Consider the following 24610-nt stretch of genomic DNA (forward strand, 5'->3'; position numbering starts at 1 on the left):
CCCGTCGATGTACACGGACGAGACCCACAGCAGGCCGACCAGGACGGCCTTCACTACGTGGTGGAGTAACACCCAGACGAACGCGCGCGGGTACCTCAGGGCTCTCTGGAAGGGTCTGTCCATCCACAGCTGTAAGAAGAACAGGATGAAAAACGGCAGAACCATGTAAACGCGGCAGTCGTGCCCTTGGTCTCCGCCTCCGCAGCTGCACTTAAAATCCCTGTTGAGCACAACATTGTGAACAAAAATCACAACGATGGAGATGTAGACGCTGAGATCTCTGAGAGGAAACTTTGAAAAGAAGTTCTTCATCTTGGCTGAGGACAGATTCGCGTGCAGCTTCTGGCACAAAGAGGAGGAAGAGGAGCGGGCGGCAAACGCGATGTGCAACTCAAACTGACTACATGCTGGATCGTCGCCAACGGGGCTGGGTTCTAGTTTGTTGCACCTCCCACCCTGTGAGGGACACCCTGTGAGGGACACCCTGTGAGGGACACCCTCACTGACATGCAGTCACACCTGAAACTACTGACTGAAGTTTTACCGTCAAACACGATCACAGACGCGGAGATTTGAACTCATTTCCTGCCGTCTGTCCTTCACATGTCCACACTGTGCACTGCACGTGGACACGCTGAGGATCTCAGGACAATCTGCTGATGAATGATTATCAGCTGATATTGATTTATGATCGAGTTAGCTCCAAAGTATCGATCCTGTCATGCATGGCGAGGCTAGCCCTTTTCTAGAGGTGCTTCAGCACCCCTAAATTGAATTTCAGCACCCCAAAAACCCCAAAAGTAAGAAATGTTGTTTTTCTAAAAATTTAGTTCACTGTTGGTGACACTGAAAAACCCTGAATCTGGTATTCCTGTACTTATGAATATTCTGGGCATGTATGGGAGTTATTCTGGTTATGTGCTTAATGTTCAAAAAACTCAAGTATTGTCCTTTAATTACACACCATCACAAGAAATGTTAAACAAATACACATTCAATTGGTTCCAGCCACATATTAAGTATTTAGGTGTCTCTTTAACCAAGAACCTGGCACAGCTATATGATGTTAATTACAAGCAGATTAATAGGAGGATATGTGATGATGTGGGTAGGTGGGACGTGCTCCCCCTCGACCTCGGCAGCACAATAAGAACTATAAAAATGAACATCCTCCCAAGATTATTATACTTGTTCACAGCACTTCCAGTTGAAGTACCTTTGAAACAGTTTAGGGAATGGGATCAGCATTTATCTAGATTTATTTGGAACCAGAAAAGGCCCAGGGTTAAATACTCAACATTACAGCTGCGTGGGGAGGGGGGGGGCATGGCTCTGCCTTGTCTTAGGGATTACTATTTGTCAGCTCAACTGAGGCCCCTATGGTGCTGGTGTAATCCATCTTATGAAGCAAAATGGAGAGAGATTGAGCTGTCATTAATGGACATACCTATACAGTCGGCACTGGGATGCCTCACTAGAATAAGTGAAGTTCTTCAGCTCCAAAATCAGTGGGTTGCTTTTTCAGTGAATCTGTGGCTACAAGTGGTCAAGAGATTTAACCTCCACAGAGAGATGAAGCTGCTGTGCTGGCCCGCATGCGACCCGCACTTCACTCCAGCTCTACTGGACCACAGATACAGCAGGATGGCCGGACAGGGCATAACCTCTTTGTGTCGGATAGTAACAAATGGGAACTTTCATGACATCGAGGACATATGTCGGACTTATGAGCTGGACAAAGGAGATTTCATTCGGTGCCTACAGATCCGCAACTTCTTTCTAAGAGAAGTCAGCAGTAATGACTCTCTGGAGCACTCCAAAATAACTGGGGTATTTATTGATGCTTATAACTTAAAGAACACCAAAGGCATCGTGGGTAACCTATACAAGGCTTTTATTTCACTGAATAAATCTTCAACAGGTTATATGAAGGAACGCTGGGAAAAGGAATTAAACATTGCAATAACTGAGGATATGTGGAGCAATGCTCGGGAAACCCGGTCCACTACTACAAGTTCATTCTTCTACTGGAAAGTTTTGATTCGTTTTGTTATTACCCCTTACCAAAAATCAAAATCAAGTGGGATACAACACTTTTGCTGGAGGGAATGTGGTTCTGATAGGGCAGATCATGCGCATATCTTCTGGCTGTGCCCGCAGGTTCAGCCCTTTCCTGGATCCTGGACACTGGCCTCTCTTTCAATGTGCTGTGTCTTGGGCGCATCCCCCAAGACCTCTGCAAAAGCGACAGATATCTCCTGAAGATATTTACTGTGGCCAGTAAGAAAACAATAACTAAATGCTGGCTTCAAAAGAGCCCCCCCACTATAACTGCCCTTACCAGTGTGATCAACTCTGTCTGATGGAGAAAATGACTTTTAACCTCCGACTACAAAAAGAGAAGGGAGATATATTGTGGAACAAGTGGGACTGTTGTTACCAAATAGACAGTGAGTGACTGCTGTATCTCCTGGACACTTCTTGAACTTGATAATATGTACCTGTGACTGTTTTCCCTTTTTATTCTACCTGTAGATTGTATTACGTATTGTCCCAGACCTCTTTTGTTTGTTCGTTTGTGTGTTGTCTTATGGTAAAAACAAAAAAAAAAACGTTTAAAAAAAATAAAAATAAAAATTTAGTTCACCTTTGACAGGCTTAGATAACGTCCAAAGCTCAATCCATGGTTTGTGGTTTAAATCTATATTTTCAGAATGAAAATGGAAACACCCCCGCCTCATGGTATCACCCTCTTTTCACTAACGTTACTTCTCTTCAAAGTTACCTGCAGTCGCCGCGCTGCAGGACCACAGCCGGTCGTCCAGCGCGAAACAGACTCTGACAATCCGCTTATTTGTTGTTGTTGTGAATGAAGAAAGTTGTTCCAAAGCTCTCTCTCTGTTTCCTTTAGAGTTGTTCACATTCCGATACCAAATCGGCGAGTAACGTCACTGGAGTTCAGGCACCGTTTACCAGTTAGCGTTAGCTCAGTTAGCACCGTTAGCTGCATTAGCTCCGTTGGTGCTGTTAGCACGGCTACAGTCGAAAAAGAGCCTACAAATAACCAAATGACTGAACTTCCGGTCAGTCGTCATGGAGACACGAAGCTTTGCCAGTTTGGACCAGAGTGAAAACAAACGTGTACGAGCTGAAAAACGAAATGACACATCACTGTATACCACCAGTCTGTGTGGCTGCTGCACACACGCAGTTTTTATTTATTCCTAGATTTTTCTTCTTCTCAGTTGTGTGTCTGACTTTCAAACTAGACAATAAAAAGTGCGGCGACACAGATGAACTGTCCCAAAGTAGAGCGCATTACCTGCATACACGGTAGAGCCACATGGGAATTCAGGGGAAGTACTTTCAAAGATTTCTTTTTATATCTATAATTTCTAAATATTTTCAAGATCTGGGTAAATAATCTGGATTTGGGGGACAGTTTGGTTTGACCTTTTTTGCTCTTGATGTGAAGCTTGTTTTCTTATTAATTATTGATGACTTACATTGGTGTATAAACGTTCAGACAGATGTGAAAGTAGGTTAGAGATGGCCATGTGTAAATAATCTACAGAGAGTGTAACAAACACATATATTGTGTTGTGCATATATACAGCATGTGATGGCTTTGTGGCATAAAGTTTCATTGAAATTTTCAGACTTGCACGTCTTTCCAGTCAGTTTTTTTTTCCAAAAGATGATGCTCTTCTCTCATAAATGTCATAATGATTATCCAAAATTATTTTTCAATAAACGTTTTTTGGTTTTGTGTGAAAAAAGAGTGGGGTTGTGGGTTGTGGTGGGGCTCATTGGGTGCTCAGCACCCCTAGAGCTCTGACCCTAGAATCGCCCCTGCTGTCATGAATGGACACAACACGATCATGTCTGTCCTCAGACCCACAGACCGTCAGTCATCTCAAGGTGTGGACATACACAGTAACTTTGGTGCAGTTACTTTAAAGATATTTACTCACGTAAAAGTAAAAATACTTGTGTAAAAATTACACAAAAATAAACAACAAAAAATAAAAGAGCTGGACACCGTGGACACCGTGGACACCGTGGACACGGTCCAACAAACAATATGAGGCTACAGAAATGAAACAACTGACAATTAACAGTCTGCAAACACTACACACACGCTCCTTTACACACTGTCAAACAGCCTCTGTGTGTGTGTGTGTGTGTGTGTGTGTGTGTGTGTGTGTGTGTGTGTGTGTGTGTGTGTGTGTGTGTGTGTGTGTGTGTGTGTGTGTGTGTGTGTGTGTGTGTGTGTGTGTGCGCTCATCTCATGTCTTACTCATGTTATGGGGACGTAAATCTGTTCTTTAGATTTGAGGGTGGTGGTCTGAGGGTGAGGGGCGGAGCTCAGATGGGTTGTTGAGGAGCCTGGTGGACTCAGGGAAACACCTGTTCAGGTGTCAGGTGGTCCTGGTGCTGACGAGCTCTCTGAACTGACTTTCACCACATTTCCTGTCTTGTTAAATGCGATCAATCCGTCCCCCCCCCCTGCAATAAAAATTATAACTGAACCAGCAGAGTCCACTGAGGTGAAGACAGCAGATATACGTGTTCAGGATGAGCTGTTGGTACAAATACACTCAGAGGTACAGAGTGGACACCGGACCTGGACACCGGACCTGGACACCGGACCTGGACATTGGACCTGGACCTGGACCTGGACACTGGACCTGGACCTGGACACTGGACCTGGACACTGGACCTGGACCTGGACACTGGACACTGGCTTGTTGTACAGTTTCAGTTCATTTCAGTTCCTCCATGACGCAAGAACAGAGAGACTTTTTGTCACTTTGTATTTAGTTTAGATTTTTTATTGCATGATATTTGGAAGTTACCCCCAAAATGGAAACATTCAATTCCACCAAAACAACCAGAAAATGTTATACAATATATAGAATATACAGTATTTGTATCCTGTTCTTAAGCAGCCTTCATACAACTGATCAGCAGCTCTTCAGGCAGAAGGCCACAACCACACACTTCACTGATCAATCATTAATCTATCAATTATGTTCAAAACTGTCAGAATCGTGCAACCCAGACTGAAGCAAACCGCATCTACGATAAACTCCACAGCCCAGAGTGAGGAGACACTGGACAAATAAATAGATTCAGCAGAAAACGTGGCTCCATAAAGAGCAAGAACATGAAATCAAAAGCAAGAAATGTAACGAAGAGCAGCCAGAGGTTCAGATGCAGATGAGAGGAAACCCAAAGTGTCCCATCGAGCTTCTTTCAGGTCGTTGGGTTTCTCAAAGCGATCGACGTGGATCCGAGCGGACACGCCGGTCCGCCCACGTTCATCCATCAATAAGAGCTTTTAGTTGAAATGACGCCGCTGAGCGTTAGCGTTGATGACGGGACGCGCCAGTTAGAGAGAAATCATCCAAATGTTTTACATATTTTAGTTAACTGTGATCCAGCTTCGTGAATTCTGGGTAAAGTATGGAAAGTTTAGAATATTCCTGATGTCTGGCGCGGCTCAACTGTTCGGTTTCCTGCCTGGAAAACGTTTGAGGAAGCTACAGTGAAAAGTGCCGTCCGTTGCCATGGCACCAGGCAAGCCAATCACAACTTGACTTCATTCATACGAGCGTCGTCGTGTTGCCTTTATTTCACGAGACAACAGATCAAAGTTTGAAACGTGTTTGAAGAATCACGTTAGCAGACGAGGCGGAGCCGGATCCTCCGCAGGCTAACTGTTAGCACGGAGCTAAAGCAGGTGTGAACGAGGCCGCGACTGACGCGCTTGCTCGCTCGCTCTGAGACTTTGAACTTCACTTTAAAGCTGTCAGACAAATGTAGCGGAGTAAAAAGTACAATATTTACCTGAGATGTAATGGAGTAGAAGTATGAAGTACCTCAAATGTGTATTTAAATACAGTACTTGAGCTTGAAGAGGAAACACGTGTATTTCTGTGTATTTGCTCAGTATTCTGCAGCAGTTTGTGTCTGTTGTGCAGAAGCAGCTTCATCACGTCTTCATCGTCTCACTGGAGACAGTGTTCATTTCCGTCTGTCTGTCTGTCTGAGACATGTAACGCTGAAACCGGACGTGTTTCAGAAAAATCCTTTCGCTGCTCGTCAGCAGATGAAGAAGCTTCAGAATTAAAGAATAATTCACACCTTCTGCTCAGCGTCAAAAAACAGATCTGAAAGCAAAAGCCGCCGCAGCAAACGTTCCCGTCCCGTCAGAAACGCGCTACACACCGCTGTTCTCTTTGATCCAGCGGCGGAAGCGAGTGACTCGCGTGTAGACGCCAGGTTTGTTCCTGCGAGCGCAGCCGTCGCCCCAGCTGACCACGCCCGCCAGGAAGACCCGCCCACCGGGGCCGGTGACGGACAGCGGGCCGCCAGAGTCACCCTGAGAGACACACAAACACACACAAAGGTTATAAACAGGAAGAACAAACAATCAGTCACGTTAACGGTTTGGGTTTTTAACCGTTTCACGCCGCGGCTGCGCTCAGTCCGACATCTCACAGTCTGATTCAGGTGAGCGTCTCCATCTGTTACCTGGCAGGCGTCCACGCCTCCTCTGAGGACGCCGGCGCACAGCATCCTGTCGGTGACCTCGTCGCTCATCAGACTCTTACACACCGTGCTGTTGATGATCCGAACCTCCGCCTTCTGCAGGATGGTGGCGGCGAGACCTGAAGACACGACGGTCACATCGTTAACAGCACGTTCACGAAGAAGCTTTAAAACACGCTGCCGACCCTCTGGAGGGCCCCGACCCTCACATTGGCCCCCACCAGCCTGAACTAGCTCACAGTACATGAAGTATTTAAAGTACCTCCACCTGCAGTACCTCCAACAGTAACAAGCTGCTCTGACACTGAAGCTTCAGTCTGAACAAAGTGATGAAGACACAGGAGACGTTTTACTGCACACACAGTACTTTTACTGCATGGAGCTGACTGTACTGCAGTACTGTTACTGCATGGAGCTGACTACTGCAGTACTGTTACTGCATGGAGCTGACTGTACTGCAGTACTTATACTGCATGGAGCTGACTGTACTGCAGTACTGTTACTGCATGGAGCTGACTACTGCAGTACTTATACTGCATGGAGCTGACTGTACTGCAGTACTGTTACTGCATGGAGCTGATTGTACTACAGTGCTTATACTGCATGGAGCTGACTGTACTGCTGTACTTTCACTGCATGGAGCTGACTGTACTGCAGTACGTATACTGCATGGAGCTGACTGCACTGCAGTACTTTCACTGCATGGAGCTGACTGTACTGCAGTACTTTCACTGCATGGAGCTGACTGTACTGCAGTACTTATACTGCATGGAGCTGACTGTACTGCAGTACTTTCACTGCATGGAGCTGACTGTACTGCAGTACTTATACTGCATGGAGCTGACTGTACTGCTGTACTTTCACTGCATGGAGCTGACTGTACTGCAGTACTTTCACTGCATGGAGCTGACTGCACTGCAGTACTGTTACTGCATGGAGCTGACTGTACTGCAGTGCTTATACTGCATGGAGCTGACTGTACTGCAGTACGTACACTGCATGGAGCTGACTGTACTGCCGTACTTTCACTGCATGGAGCTGACTTTACTGGAGTACTTTCACTGCATGGAGCTGACTGTACTGCAGTACTTATACTGCATGGAGCTGACTGTACTGCCGTACTTTCATTGCATGGAGCTGACTGTACTGCAGTGCTTATACTGCATGGAGCTGACTGTACTGCTGTACTTTCACTGCATGGAGCTGACTGTACTGCAGTACTTATACTGCATGGAGCTGACTGTACTGCTGTACTTTCACTGCATGGAGCTGACTGTACTGCAGTACTTTCACTGCATGGAGCTGACTGTACTGCAGTACTTATACTGCATGGAGCTGACTGTACTGCTGTACTTATACTGCATGGAGCTGACTGTACTGCTGTACTTTCACTGCATGGAGCTGACTGTACTGCAGTACTTTCACTGCATGGAGCTGACTGTACTGCAGTACTTATACTGCATGGAGCTGACTGTACTGCAGTACTTTCACTGCATGGAGCTGACTGTACTGCAGTACTTATACTGCATGGAGCTGACTGTACTGCTGTACTTTCACTGCATGGAGCTGACTGCACTGCAGTACTTATACTGCATGGAGCTGACTGTACTGCAGTACTTTCACTGCATGGAGCTGACTGTACTGCCGTACTTTCACTGCACGGAGCTGACTGTACTGCAGTACTTATACTGCATGGAGCTGACTGCACTGCAGTACTTTCACTGCACGGAGCTGACTGTACTGCAGTACTTTCACTGCATGGAGCTGACTGCACTGCAGTACTTTCACTGCATGGAGCTGACTGTACTGCAGTACTTATACTACATGGAGCTGACTGCACTGCAGTACTTTCACTGCATGGAGCTGACTGTACCGCAGTACTTTCACTGCATGGAGCTGACTGTACTGCAGTACTTTCACTGCATCTTCAGGTTCTGCGGTCAGAAACAGGAAGCGCATCACTTCCTGTGAAGAAGCTTTCAGATGATGAAAAACAAAGTTTGGTTTCACGCCGTCATCCTGCGCTCGCTCACCTCCCTCTCTGGTGGCTCCCCAGCCTGTGATCCACGCCTCAAGGCCTGCTGGGAAGTCGTAGGTGGGGGAGGGCAGACAGATGGGCCAGATGTTCTGGTTGAGCGTGACGTTGGCGTCCAGCTCCATCAGGGCGATGTCGTTGTCGTAAGTGAGGGGGTTGTAGTCGCGGTGAGCGATGATTCGCCTCACGTTCCTCCTCACCGTCCACTCGTTGGTCTGACTCTGCACGTGCAGACCCAGCAAGGCCTCCCATTGGTCCGCCTGAGAGTACCTGCATCCACACACATTCAGGAGGTCAGAGGTCAAGAGGACATGAGTCCCTCCAGGTGTGTGCAGGTAAATTGGACCGCTTGTGCTCATTCACCCCATAAACCAACATGGCAGCTGTACGTTAGCAGTTAGCTCGTTAGCAACGTTAGCGCTGCGGTTGTGTTCAGCTGTCCTTTGTTAAATGATCCATCAGACGCCGACTGATCGACAATCGATTGTTTCTGTTAACGCACTCAGACGAGCTCCTACTTGTTGGGTCCTTTGTCCTGGACGCAGTGGGCGGCCGTCAGCAGCCAGCGGTTACTCAGCACCGACGCTCCGCACACGTGGCCCGTCCCCCTGACGTGGAGGCTGACCTGCCAGGGCCACTCCCCCTCCCGCGACACCTGACCGCCCACGATGCGAGAGCTGCGGTACGGCCGCGTCCCGCACTCTGAAGACAGAGACACATGTACATGTATGTTAGCGTGTGTGTGTGCATCTGTGTATGTGTGTTTGTTTGTATGTCTTTATCCATGTCTCTGCATGCGTGCGTGCGTGCGTGCGTGCGTGTCAGTGTGTGTGCGTGCAGTCAACGTACGGCAGTCGTCCTCGTCAGACTCGTCCTCACAGTCCTGCTGTCCGTCACACTCTGGGTTCAGTTTACTGATGCAGCGTCCACTCCTGCAGCGGAAAGTGAACTCTGAACACTGCGGCAACACCAGAGCTGAACCACAGGACACAGCAGAGTGAGTACTACTGACACAGTACTACACAGTACTACACAAGTCTACACAGTACTACACAGGGCTACACAGGTCTACACAGTACTACACAGGTCTACACAGGTCTACGTGGTACTACACAGTACTACACAGTACTACACAGGTCTACACAGGTCTACATGGTACTACACAGTACTACACAGGTCTACACAGTACTACACAGGTCTACACAGGACTACACTTGTCTCTCTCTCTCTCTCTCTCTCTCTCTGACTGCTTTTCTTTCTTTCTGTCTGTCTGTCTGTCTGTCTGTCTGTCTGTCTGTCTGTCTGTCTGTCTGTCTGTCTCTCTTGCTCTTCCTCTCTCACCCAACCGGTCGAGGCAGATGGCCGCCCACCCAGAGTCTGGTTCTGCTCGAGGTTTCTGCTTGTTAAAAGGAAGTTTTTCCTCGCCACTGTCGCCAAGTGCTGCTCATGGGGGCATTGTTGGTTTCTTTGTAGATAAAAGAGCTTGGTCTGTACCAGCTCTATATGGAAAGTGTCCTGAGACAACTTCTGTTGTGATTTGGCGCTATACAAATAAAATTGAATTGAATTGAATTGAATACACAGGTCTACTCAGGACTACACAGGTCTGGTGAAGCAGCTGTCCAGCACAGCGCTGGTGGCTGCATCGTTTCTTCTAGCGAGTGTTTTCAAAGTGTCTCCCTGTGATCGTCAAACTGCTCGAGTGTTCCTCAGTGAGAGTACTTCAATCCTTCATGTAGTACACAGTATGTATGTGTACAGCACATACTGACTGAGCGTGTTCGTGTGAGGAATCGAACACAGCGACAGTCTGCAGGCGTGGAGCTTCAAACATGCGGCTGCTTATGAAGCAGCGACGCTCTAATGAAAGAAGAGGTGGGAGCTGCTTTATTTCCTGCGAGAGACCGTCCTATGAGACGATGAGACAAACTCGTCTTTGTATTATTTAATGCTGAGGTTCAGAGAGCAGACGGAGTCTGAGCTGAGAGGACGGAGCTCACAGACCAGAGTCTGACACCGAAGGTCCAAATCAGCTTCATGAGCGTTTAGTGTCTGAAGTCTGTGGACATAAAGACAACAAAGCCTACATGGTCTAAAAAGCATTTCATTCAGTCACATGAGGCTGTGACGTAAAAACAAGTCTAACGTCAAAATAACGTCTCTGGAGTGACTTCAGACGTCTCGGCATAGTGAGACGTTGACGAGTCCGTCACCTCTGACTCTGAAAAGGTTAATTAAAAGCATTTCTCTTGCTTTGCATCTTCGTTTCTTACATTTTTCACATTTGGACTCGTCCGATCCATCTGAGCAGTCATCTTCTCCATCACACTTCAGCGTCTCGGGGACACATCGTCCATTTCTGCAGGAAAACTGTCCAGCTCTGCATTTCACTGCCAAGAAGAAATAACACGTCCAACAGTCAGACGCTCCTTTACAACATGAAGAGACAACATTGATAATTCAGTCTTTTTGTGGACATGAACGTCTCTGCAGCTGGAGGATCATCAGCTGGTCACTTTGACTCACCACAGTCTTCCTCATCTGTGTTGTCTCCACAGTCGTCAAACCCGTCGCATTTCCAGAACTTTGGTTTGCAGCGGCCGTTTTTACACTTCATCTGAGACGCCTCGCAGACTGAGGAAAGAAAAACAACACGTTGATTCGTCTCTCAGCCCTTCCTGACTTCCTGTCTCTCAGCTCAAAGCCCATTGGCTCCCACTGAAGACATCATCTCAGCTGCTCGCTGTCGTTTTGAGGAAACGTTACTCAAACGGGAAATTGTTGCATTTGTTGGGAACTATTTTCAGTGGTGGATTAATCCACATTTGGCGCTGTGGTGAGCGTTTCCAGCAGCAGGATGTGAGGTCATTTCTCAGGCTGCAAAGAATCTTTCCTGCTCTGCATGTTCGGTTCGAAACACTAAAGGTAAAAACAACGTTCATCCACCGTCTGTGGTTTGGACTCACTGCAGTTGTCCTCGTCGCTGCCGTCTCCGCAGTCGTTCCAGCCGTCGCACTGCAGAGTCTTGTTGATGCAAAGGTTGTTGGAGCACTGGAACCTTCCGGGACAAGCTGGTCAGACAGTCGGACACCGAACACATGAAGGAAATCTGAAATCTGGGCTCAAACACACACGTCAGACTACGAACTTTTCATTAAATAAACGAGTCCGTCTTACGATTCGTCGGGACAAAGGCTTCGTACTCGGCGGTGAAACCCTGGTCAACGTAGGACGAGTCCGAGTTAAACTTGACGGTCATTACGTTGCTTCGGCTGGTGACCACGGTGCTTTCTGGCTTACTGCCACACAGCCTACAACAGAGACACGAAGACAATTCAGCAGGGACATCTGAGGACATCTCAGATGGGTGGACACACATCAAATCAAGTGTGATTAAACACTCAGGTGTCGCTGCTGTCCAAAGCGGTCCTATGGACTGATGCAGCACCTTCATCAGGAACCAGGAACCTCGAGTCTCAAGTCATCAGAGTTCAAATCTAAAATCAAGGACCTGCTTAAGTGAGATCTTGACTTACTGAGAAGTTTCTCATCAGTTAAGTTTAGGACTTGCGCCGTTTCTCAATAGCAAGTACGCCAAGTTTGGACTTACGAACTTGGCAGTTCAGACTTAGCAGGTTCGACCTGGGAGTACAGTCTCTCCAGGACAGGAGGACACAGGACCGTCATTCTGCAATTGTGATGGCAGCGTACTTGACGATGTCACCATCTCAGCTCGTCCGTTAGCAGGACGACACATCTCCGAAAACTTTGGAGCAAATTTTTAACTGTGCGCTATCGTGATGAATCGACCACAGATTTGAAGTTTTAACATCCACTTTCTCACATAAAACAATCTTCAAACCACATTCTGTACGACTGAAACAGCAGCATTTCCAAACTTGTAATTTACAGTTGTGAGTCCTCTCCTCCAACATCGTTGCTATGAAATGCATTCTGGGATACGTGGCTGCCCCAAGTCCGCACAAGTCACCATCTGATGCATCCTCGATAAAATGGGAGGGGCGAGAACACATCCGGGTATTTGACTGTACTTGGCGAGATGCGGACTTTTGAGTTGGAGCAGTACTTGGACTGAGACTGATGATGTTCCTCAAGTACACAAGAACAGAGAAGAGCACATACTGAGAAACGGTCTTGGACTTGTCTTATATCTTGTTAGTGTTGACTTGCGGCTTGGTGGTCTTGACCTGAAACTTGTTGGTCTTGACTCAGGACTTACTGTTGCTGACCTGGGACTCGCTGGTCTTGTTTGGGACTTAACCTGAGATGTGCTGGGATTTAACTTGGACCTCACTGGTCTTGACTCGCAACTAGACACTTGACTTATTGGTCCAAACGAGGGACTTAACTCGGGGTGGAAGAGCCAATACTTGAGACTTGTGACTTGAACAACAGGGACTTTGTATCCTGGTGAGTCACAGATTCATTAAGGTCCAGTACAAGTTTGATGACATCACGTCATTGCAGTCATACCTGGATCACTTTATTCTAGTCCAAGTCTTTGCCCAGTCATCACTGTCACAGCTAACTGACATGTCAGATGTCCTACAAGTCACCACAGTCATGTCAAAGTCAGTGTCAAAGTCTCGAGCCATCAGAATGACGGACTGTGGGTGATGGAGAAGCATCAGGACGAAGCTGTGGGACAAGCAAAGCGCCGATGGCTGACCTTTGACCGTTGATGTCGACGTAGTCGTTGGGACACTGGTCGCTGTAATTCCCCAGCAGGAACTTGTTGAACTGAATCTTCACGAACTTTTCCTCTGAGGCCTGAAAAACAAAGACAATGGAGTCAAAACAATTAGCAAAGAGAATTATGAAATCAGTCAAATGAATTCTAAATGTGACATGAAGCGTTAAAGACAGCGAGTGGATGCCAGCTGAGGGCTGAAGATAAGTATCACTGTTAGATATAAACCATGAACTGTGAGAGTCATGTTCCCTCAGGATGAACTGTAACATGGGACGCCACCATCAGGTCAAAGTTTAAATACCTGCAGAGCTAATGGAAGTCCCATCAGCCTCAGCTGCACTTTGTGTTTAGCACTTATTAGCTAATGTTAGCATGCTAACAGCTGTGAGCATGTTGGCATACTCTTGTTCGTGCTGTGTCAAAGAGCTGCTGTTGACTCTTGATGTTTCCTCCTGTGAGGTCAAACTTTCCACTCTTACGTTAGAAATATTAGACTCCTTTAGATTTGGACGTGTCCTCTCAGGACAAACTTCACATTTAAATAATTGGTTTTCTGGTTTTGGGGGACGCTGCGCTCGTTCTTCTGGACTCACCTCGATCTTCCACACACATGACGATCTTGGAGGGTAGTTGGAGGGGTAGAAAGGTGAGGACAGGGAGCCTTTGTCTCCAGTCAGTGTCGCTCCACACTCTGAACAACAGACAGTCACACTGACACGTTAGACATGCAGCCATAGAGAGGTCAAAGGTCAGAGGTCACACTGATGTCCCCATGACCCCACAGTGATCATGAAGGACTAAAGAGGTTAGAAGTGTGACACCAGCGATGCATCTTCATCATGTTCTGAATCTCGACACCTCATCACTTTAAAAATCTTCCTCCAATCAAAACAGGATCAGATTATTTTCATTAACTGATCGATTCGTCAGAAAATGGTGAAAAGCCCAAGATGACATTGACTTTACTGTCCTACAGAAATGAAGACGGCAGAAAACATTTGAGAGGCTGGAATCAGAGAATTCTGTCTATCTTAAAAAAATGACTCAAACTGATTCATCAATTATCACAATAGATCAATAACAGAAAACGGGTTGATTAATCGTTGCAGCTGTTTCCAATAAAAATTAAATGATGTCAAGAATCTGGAGTCGAGTGTGATTTTGTTGGTTGTGCTGCAGTTTTGGTTTTGTTCTGTCTCGTTTCCACAAACTGATGTTTGGCTGAAAAAGTGTGAAAGCAGAAAAAAATGAAAATCATCGCGACTCTTTTTCGTTCGGTCCATCGTTTGGTCGACAGAACGTAATTCTGGATCTGATTGGATGAAAAGCAGCTGAAAAAAGTCTCAATTACTGATCTTTTATCAGAATCGACGCCAGTCGATTTTCAGCTGTAAATGGAAAGAAGTTGAGTTTCCTGGTTCTTATTTTCAGGAAGTTCTGTTTGGTACGAAGTCGTCGTTGAATCTTTGGAGCAAACGTCATTGTGTTGAAACAGGAAGTTATTATGTGACTCAGATCAATGAAGAGCATGAACTTCCTGCCGTACTTTGCTCGCTCAGAGGGATCTGCGAGTAGTTAGCTCTGAAGCCGGGGAAGTTCTTCTCCTCGCTGGTGACCAACGTCAACAACATGACATTTCCAGAGGACAGGAAGGACAGCGAGTCGTGAGGGTATCCACACTGTCTGAGGAGGGAAAGACAAGCACAGAGCTGGATTTACTGTGACCTGATCCAGAAGATGCAGTGGAATGAGCTCGCTGATTGGCTGACGTGAGCTTCGTGCAGGTGTATTGGGTGTTGTCGGCCAATCAGTGACAATCACTGCATTTCCGTGTTTTATCACTGAGGTCAGAGTGACGCGATGCTGGACTGTGTTACCTTCACAGGTGTTTAGAATGTTCAGTTCTAATTATTCATAGATAGATAGGGAAGACAAAACAATAGAAACACCTGTGAAGGTAAAGTTCTCAGCAGAACGCCACCTTTAACACAAAGAGAACATCAGTGACACATCTGAGCCCCGACATGAGAACCCTCATCAAACACCTTCACGCTCTGAGCTCTGCTGGAATCTGACCACATGTTGTGTTTACTGACCTGCAGCAGTTTAACTCAGTGCAGCGTGACATCACTGCTGGGTGTGGTTACAGGTGTGAGCACCAAGGTGAGACGTGCGATACACTTCAAAGCACAGGGGGCAGCAAACACACGTTAAGATCTTAAATATTTCAGTCAGGTTCAATAATTCAGCTTCAGTCGAGCAGCAGCGGCTATAAGCTTGGTGCTGTAGTGACTGCTGCAAGCTAACGAAGCTAGCAAACTAACCAGGAGCATGCTGGAACTAGCATGTGGTACAAACTCTACCAGGTGAGCTACCAGGCGCCCCATCGTTTTCTATTCTAATCTACTGTAATCTGATCCAGTCTAATCCCGTCAGTGCTACCTGGACCTCAGAAAATGAAAAGGCTGGTGTTTGGCGAATTGCTGGTTGCGTCTCACTCTGTCAGGACTTGGTGTTCAATGGGAGCCAGCGAGTCATAGACTTTGATGAAGTCCTGCTGACAGTCGTCCTCCAGGATCAGAGTGTGGAAGTCCAGCCGGACTCGGTGGCCGGGGTCGGCCCTCAGCCTCCACTGCAGGAAGACGCTCGGCGGGTACGGAGAGTCCGGGAACCCCGGAGACTGGACGATGCCCGCTTGACTGACGTGGACGTTGAACGACTTCCTCACTGAAAGAACGTCGACAGAAATACGATCAAAAGCAAAAACTAGCCTCACCTGGATCACACCTGGTCTAATAAAGAGCTGAAAACCATCTGAGGTCACTCGAGACAATTAGATTTCTGTCTTGTTTGTTTTGTTTTGTCAGTGTCAGACTCTTCAAAGTAAGAGCCAGGGATTTACAGAACAACAGCCCTGTCCTGTTAGGAGGAACTTTACTTTGAAAGAACTTTATTTAAACAATCAGATTAACAACAACAACAACAAAACGTCCATGAGAGGAAATGAAGAGTTCTCACCAAACAGAGACGTCCTCGACAAGCGTGGGTCTATAGCTGTGAACAGGAAGAGAAACAATCACACAAAACAGCGCAAGGACACACAACTACACAACCACATACACACAACACAACCAAATAAACACAACGATCAGACGACCATGTTCCTGCTGAGAGCATCATGTCATGAATCTGATGGTTTCATCTGTCTCAGATTAACTGGCTCTGACAGATTTTGAGGGCAGCTGTGGTTTAATGCAGCTGTCATAGCGTTAATAACAGTTACTGGATGTAACTCCTGTTCTGTGAGTAACAACTACATTTCCCTGGCCAACGCTGCTGTCTTCATGTTCCACCTGAACTCCCACCTGAACTCACTGAACACCTTTCAGTTCTAGGAAGAGTCGTGTGAACAGTTTTAGTAAACCAACAGTTCTGTGGCGGCTGTGGAGTCACTGACGCTCAAACCTCGTGAGATGACGTTGTTGACGCTCAGAGCGTCGGTGGGTTTCAGCAGCAGTCGTCCCTGTCGGCCCTGTTCACTTCCTGTCTGTGGCGCCAGAGACTCGATGGCGTCGTCCAGCGACGCCTGCTGGGAGACGTGGACGTCAAACTCCGACTCGTAATACGCTACAACGCTGTCACCTCCGTCGTCTCCCTCACTGCATAAAGGAGATGAGGATTCAGCTTCAGCTCGAGGTCTGAGCCTCAACAGCACCCGTACTTAAAGGGACAGTTCACGCTGGTATGATGCAGCATTTATATGGAATCAAAAGACATTTATTCAGATGCTCAGATGGACCGTTTCACTGCAGAGCAGAAGTCAGGATGTGGTTAGCTTAGCTTAGCATAAAGACTGGATGCGGGGGAAACAGCTAGCCTAGCCTAGCTCTGTCCACAGTCAAAAATAACTGAAGTCTGCACACAAACTAAATATAAGAGAAGAGTAAAACTTCTTCAGCGAGGAAACATTACCTGAAGGCCTGAATCGTGGAGCCCTGAAAGGATTTGGCCAACACAGAGTTTTTGGAGTAAATCAGCTTCAGCTGAAAGATAAGAAGGTCACATAAATATTATATATAAATACACATAAAGATTATATATAAATACAAATACATTTTACATAAAAATACACATAAAGATTATATATAAATACACATATATATTACATATAAATACACATAAAGATTATATATAAATACACATACATATTACATATAAATACACATAAAGATTATATATAAATACACATATATATTACATATAAATACACATAAAGATTATATATAAATACACATAAATACTACATATAAATACACATAAATATTGCATACACATAAACATCATATCATATCATGCAGACAAACAGAGGATGTCACAAAGCAGAAGCCGTCAGAAATATTACCATCAGTCAGGCTTACTGGGGCGAATATGTGACTCAGGTGTGGAAAACTCCCATGATGCTTTGGGAGTGCGTTTAGTCTCACCTGCTGGCTGACCAGAGAGGCCAGGTCAGTAAACTGAGGACTGCCAGGTTCTTCATACGCCGGCAGGAACTGCTGGTTATTGATCCGCATGGAGCCGATATAGAGCTTCTTCACTCTGACCTCACTGCGTACTGGGTGGGGGGGGTGGGGGGGGGGGGGGGGGTTAGTACTTCATATTATATTAATACAAACACATTAAAAACTGAACCTCAGGCCATTCTGCATGATGAGTACTTTTACTTTTGGTACCACTTATCTTACTATGGTTATTCAGACTTTTACCTTTAACAGAGTATTTATGTGTACTTCACTGTGGTATTACTGCTTTGACTTCAGTCCGACTCTCATTGTGTGAATGAAAGTACTTTTTACAAACACTCGTTCACATTAAATCTCACGAGGGAAGAAAAAATGAACCCACGACCTTCAAAGTACCGTCAGGTCTGAACGACTAACGAGCCCTTCGAAGCTTCTGTATCAGCGAGATGTTTGCTGACCGATAACACAGCTGACCTCTGGTCCAATCAGCTCTCAGCGTGAACAGGTGTCCCTGCTGTCACTCTCTGGGCGTTTAAATAAAGGTTTGTTAAACGAGCTCACGGTGGAAGTGCCACACCAGCAGTCCGGTCAGCAGAGCCACAGCAGCGGCCGCCAGCAGCAGAGCGACTCCCATCCACAGCCTCCTGGTGCGGCCGGGCTTCTTCTCCAGCTGTCTGGCATCTGTGGCCGGCAGGAAGTGAAGCGTGGTGTCCTCGTCGTCCTGCACACAGAGACACAGGTGACACTCTGCTCCACCTCCTCTGACCTCCACCCGGTGTCAGCCGACTGTCGCTGGTCACCATCACTAAGGACGTTGTTTCTGCCAGACACACTGGTCTTAAACTGGTTTTAAACTGGTTTTGAACTGGTTTTGGTTGTGGGTGAACCTCAAACCTCAGACATGAAGGTTTAAAAATGCCACCAGAGATAAAAAGAAATGATGTTTTTTTAAAATGGGTGAAGTGAACGAACTTTTCCAGGAAGTGACATCACAACATGAATGATTTGTCACCACTGTGACAGAAAAATAATTCAGAGTTTAATCAATAATGACAGTAATCACTGGCTCCAGCAGCAGCAGCACGAATGAATGAGGCTCAGCACAAAGCTTCAGGCGGCTCTCAGTGAACCTGTTCGACGGGTCGCAGTGAGGAAGGAGCGGCTGCAGAGGAATGTCTTCATCACTGACGAGCAGCACGTCGAGTCCTGCAGCCTGAACACACACACCCTGTGAGAGTGTGTGACGCCAAGCCACCCCTCCAAACCAAAACAACACACGGCTGCAACCAACAAACAAACAAACAAACCGCCTGCAACCAACAAACAAACAGACTGAAACAAACAACTGCAACCAACAAACAAACCAGCAGCTGCAACAAACAAGCAACTGCAACCAACAAACAGCTGCAACAAACAAACAAACAAACAAACCAGCAGCTGCAACCAACCAACCAACAAACAAACAGCTGCAACAAACAAACAAACAGACTGAAACAAACAACTGCAACCAACAAACAAACCAGCAGCTGCAACAAACAAACAACTGCAACCAACAAACAAACAACTGCAGCCAACAAACAAACAAAAAGACTGAAACAAACAACTGCAATCAACAAACAAACCAGCCGCTGCAACAAACAACTGCAACCAACAAACAAACAGCTGCAACAAACAAACAGACTGAAACAAACAAACAACTGCAACCAATAAACAAACAGCTGCAACAAACAGATTGAAACAAACAACTGCAACCAACAAACAGCTGCAACAAACAAACAAACAAACAAACAAACAAACAAACAGACTGATTGAAACAAACACACAAACAAACACCTGCAACCAACAAAACAAACCAGCAGCTGCAACAAACAAACAACTGCAACCAACAAACAAACAGCTGCAACAAACAAACAGACTGAAACAAACAAACAACTGCAACCAACAAACAAACAGCTGCAGCAAACAAACAGACTGAAACAAACAACTGCAACCAACAAACAAACCAGCAGCTACAATAAACAAACAACTGCAACCAACAAACACCTGCAACAAACAAACAGCTGCAACAAACAACCAGACTGAAACAAACAAACAGACTGAAACAAACAAACAACTGCAACAAACAAACAGCTGCAACAAACAAACAGACTGAAACAAACAAACAACTGCAACCAACAAACAGCTGCAACAAACAAACAGACTGAAACAAACAACTGCAACCAACAAACAAACCAGCAGCTACAATAAACAAACAACTGCAACCAACAAACAAACAACTGCAACCAACAGACAAACAGCCTTTGTTTGTTTGTTTGTTTGTTGCAGCTAACAGTTTCCCTCTGATTCCAGTCTTTGTGCTAAGCTAGGCTAATGTCCACTGCATGTGTGTACAGATGAACCTGATGTCTTCTGTCTGGATCTTCAGGAGCAGCTTAGAAACAAACATGTTAAATATCATCCAGACGTCCTCACATACCAGCTGCTGTGAGACAGACACTGACTGATCGATTGATCGATTGATCGACTGCCTGATGTTCTTTGCGTGCTCAGCACCTCATTGTGGACGTTTGTCTCATCCTTCATGATCTTTTTTAATCTTCTCTCTTTTCTAATTAATTGATCTGTACATTTTGATTCGTCATGTGATCAGTTGTTGCTGTCTGGTGTCTTGCACGTCTATGGCGGTAGGACACGTCGATCAATCGATCACTCAGTCGTCCTCAGACTGGCTAAATGAACAGGTGAACAGTGACTCTGTATTTCTGTGTTTTCATCTCTTGTTGTCGATCGCTGATCGATCCGGATCATTGATTGTGTCGGAGGCTCGCTTCACCATCTGATTGTAAGTCTGAGCGTTAACGAGCTCAGAAACATAATTTCCACCTTCTGTCGTCTGAACGTCTCGTCCTCACACTGACACTCGTTTCCTGTCGCTGATCAATCATCTGATCACTTCTGTTCGCTCATCAATCAGCTGTTTGATCTGTGACGATAGAAAACATTTCGTCCAGAAGTCAAAGTTTATTTACGTCTTTGATAAAAACACAGAACTGTCTCACAAAGAATTTATTGATTGTTAAATTGTCGCCAAATGATTTTGTTTGATCGATTAATCGACTTCATGTTTCAGCTCCTTCAGATTATTGATAAGCTTCATAAAAAATCTGCTCTGTGAACGAGTTTTTGATCAAACTCATGAGTCACGTTTGATTTCACCATTCAGACCAGTACAGACAGCAGAACCAGAACCAGAACCAGACCTCCTTCATCACGTGATCTCGGCAGAAACCTTCAGGGCTCCTCTGCTGGTTTCTGGGTTTAATCTCAGGTGAAACCGACGAACCTGTCTAGGCGGTGACGTCACTGTGGGGGTTACTGTTACAGGTACGGACTCACCTGTCTCGGACTGAACTTCTGTCCTGAATTCAGTAAGTCCATGATGCTTCCGGTGTCCTCTTGTCTCGTGTCTTTATTCAAAGCAGTTTGTTGTTTCGTCCTCGCGCTCTGCTGCCGTTACCGGCCCTCGGACATGACGACAGGTGAGTGGGGACAGGTGTCTCTACCAGCCACGTACAGGCAGAAATGACGCGGAAACAACGACCTTTGGCGAGTTTCAGGTGGTTTGTGCCTCGAAGCGTCCTTGCTGGTCCCGGGTCGCGTCGGTGCCGGTTCAGACCGGAGGAGTGAAACGGCAGCTCGGTTCTGAAGGAGGGACGCGGATTTAGAGACAAGAAGACGGAAACGGACGAGAGAACAGGACGAAACCAACACCTGACTGACAACTGAGAGGTGATTGGTCACACCTGATCTCCCGTGAGCCATTGCGCAACAGAGGTTTACCTGCTCGTCCACGAAATTCACTGCGAGCTGTGATGGAGTAGAAGTACACGGCTGCACAGAAAGAAGTACTTCAGTATGAAGTAGAATAAGTAGGAATTATTAGAGCTTTATCAATTTATCAGAATTAAATGAGAAATAAATATTCGGCTCAAGGATCATTTTTACTTTCTCTCCAAATGTAATTAATTACTTTGTTTTCTGTGAATATTTACTGCGTCTGTGCTCAAACGTGTCAATAAAGGTTTTAGTAAAAGGAAAAAAGACAAACGAACTTAGAAATCTTAACAGACATCATGTGGAGCGACAGGAAGTGGAGATGTTTTTTCAGAATAAAGCAGGTTTGTGTCTTCAGACCATACAGATCTTTTCTTCTCCACCTTAAACTCCACCTGCTGCAGCTCATCTTTGGTTTCACTACAGGAAGTGGATGTCTCTGCGTCGTCCCTCTGCGACCGACGACCAGGTCACTCACCTGTTTGTCAGCTCAGACCACTCCTCCTCTTCATCGTGTTTCCATCAGTTAAGAGCCTGAAGCCTCGACGGTGTGAACAGCTGCTGCACACCTGCACACCCTCACGGCAGGTGTGATGGTCTTCGTCTGGACCTGCAGGGACCTCACATGTTGGAGTCTTTATGCTCCAGTATTGAGGCTCAGTCATCTGATGATGATGATGATGATGATGATGATGATGATGATGATGATGATCTGAGCCACAGTAAAATGACACAAAGGTGACGTACTTTTACACTGTACATGTATTTATACTGCAGGTTCATGTGGCTTTGAGAGATTCAGTCGTTTTTTTTACTTCAGATTTTGATGGAAAACAATGTTTCACTCAACGAGCTTGCACGGTTCATCATGTCTCACCTGTGTGTCTCACCTGTGTGCCTCACCTGTGTGTCTCACCTGTGTGTGTTTTAATGTAAAGTGCAGCTTATTTCACTTTGACCGTCGAGCGTGAAAAGAAGGAAAAGTCTTCAGTGACTCAGTTTTTGGGTGACATCACATGACTGAGTGCACTGATCCTGAGTCAGTTCGGATAAAAGCCTCAGCTAAACATCTGTCACATAACCACTCGACATACATGTATTCCTGTGAAAATAATAAACACGTATCAGCTTCAGGTCACGTGACGCTTCTTCACATCGGCCATGTTCACTTCCTGTCAGGCTCAGCGGATCATGTGGGCGTGTCCTTCACTCAACATGAAGAACTGGATCCATCGGGGGGTCCAGACCCGAGTGGAGGACTCGAACCTCCAGAGTTAGTCGCCTCCATTGGCTGATGTGTAATCCACGTTCTGGTCACTGGAGGTCGCTGCTCCACCAGTTTTCACTCGTCCATCCTGGACCTGTCCTGAGAGGACGCTGCAGGTGTCAGCTGACTCTGGATGGACTAACGGTCTACGAGCGAACCACACAGGAAAACACGTAACGAGCCGAGTGGACGAGGTCGAGAAAAGACGAAGCACAACACGCTCTGGTTTCTGTTCTCTTTATTAGTGGAATGGAATATACACCTCTGTGCTTTAATGCTGTTTTCTCCTCCTTCACTCGTCTCTTCACTCTGTGAGACGTCACGTCCGTCCACTCACTGGACCAAAACCTGCTCAGCGTGTGATTGGTTCACCTTCGTCTCCCCGGCGCTGATCCGATGTGCTTTGAAGCGTCGGTCACGTTAAAAACTGAAGTCAACACAAACAGCTGAGAGCAACTTAACGCCGAGTTTCCTTTCACACAGTCTGAATGTAACTCTGGTTCTCTGAATGCTGGACGGCCTCCACAGACCGTCTGTTACACCTGGACCGTTCTGCTGGTCTAGCTGTGGTTCCCAGCCCTGAAGAGGCCCTACGATCAATCTGAGGGGTCACAGGAAGACCAGCAGGACGCGACTGAAGAGACAAAACTGTCCACACAGGAACAGATTCTTCTCTTTACAGCGTCGCTCGCTGTCTTCTTGTGAATGAGTTTGGTTTGGCCGGTCACAACCAGATTCTGCTTCGTCTGAAGGGTCACAGGTCAACACAGCGTGTGCGACCCGCAACGGTCTGAGAGCAAAACAAAAGCTTCAGAACAGAATTCAGCTTCACGTCAAAGTCAGCTCAGCGTTAAGTTGCTCTGTACGTTTCCCTCTGAGGTCGTGACGCACAGGAAACATCCGGACGAACGACAGACGAGGATATTTTGTCTGTCACGTCTGAGCTGGAACAGGAACGATCAAGAATCAGTTACCTCAGCGTCGTTCTCAGGTGTGCTGTTCACACTGATTTCCAGTCCACAACCCCGCCCCCAAAGTCATCCACAATATGAAAGTAAAACAGCCAAAGACACGTCTGAGTCACATGACGCAAAGAAAACCAATCAGAGCGCCAGTGAGAGCTGATGACTTCGGAACGAACCAGTCAGCTTACTGACGGCTCCTGAAACGATGAACTCATTGATACAAAGAACGTTTGATCAATGAAAACTGAAACTGATCGTTTAATGATTTCCTCCAAACCTTCGCCAGATGTTTCCTGTTTGTCGCAGTGACATCAGAGCGACAGAAGAAGAAAGAAAGAAAGATTCACGTGACGCCATCATCACAAAGAGCAGATGAAAGTAGATCCCAGTAAAGTGCAGTAAACCACAGCTCCCAGTGAACCACAGCTCCCAGTGAACCACAGCTCCCAGTGAACCTCAGCTCCCAGTGAACCTCAGCTCCCAGTGAACCTCAGCTCCCAGTGAACCACAGCTCCCAGTGAACCACAGCTCCCAGTGAACCACAGCTCCCAGTGAACCTCAGCTCCCAGTGAACCTCAGCTCCCAGTGAACCTCAGCTCCCAGTGAACCACAGCTCCCAGTGAACCTCAGCTCCCAGTGAACCTCAGCTCCCAGTGAACCACAGCTCCCAGTGAACCACAGCTCCCAGTGAACCTCAGCAAACATGAGTGTTCA

General features: G+C 46.5%; 1 protein-coding gene across 1 annotated transcript; it reads right to left on the reverse strand.

Moving 5' to 3' along the window:
* Positions 1 to 4811: 4811 nt before the first annotated feature.
* On the reverse strand, positions 4812 to 21507 carry LOC139335035 (suppressor of tumorigenicity 14 protein homolog). The gene is made up of 19 exons (XM_070968414.1): positions 21227 to 21507; positions 18392 to 18551; positions 17792 to 17922; positions 17280 to 17350; positions 16773 to 16966; positions 16326 to 16361; positions 15806 to 16034; positions 14854 to 14990; positions 13901 to 13998; positions 13284 to 13384; positions 11771 to 11904; positions 11560 to 11664; positions 11120 to 11227; positions 10867 to 10983; positions 9443 to 9568; positions 9112 to 9295; positions 8592 to 8863; positions 6541 to 6677; positions 4812 to 6388 (listed from the first exon to the last, which is right to left on the reverse strand). The coding sequence occupies exons 1-19, from the start codon at positions 21266 to 21268 to the stop codon at positions 6227 to 6229; spliced, it is 2544 nt and encodes an 847-aa protein (XP_070824515.1). The 5' UTR covers positions 21269 to 21507; the 3' UTR covers positions 4812 to 6226.
* Between the last annotated feature and the right edge of the window lie 3103 nt (positions 21508 to 24610).

Source organism: Chaetodon trifascialis, chromosome 8 (genome assembly GCF_039877785.1).
Source record: "Chaetodon trifascialis isolate fChaTrf1 chromosome 8, fChaTrf1.hap1, whole genome shotgun sequence".
Taxonomy (NCBI): domain Eukaryota; kingdom Metazoa; phylum Chordata; class Actinopteri; order Chaetodontiformes; family Chaetodontidae; genus Chaetodon; species Chaetodon trifascialis.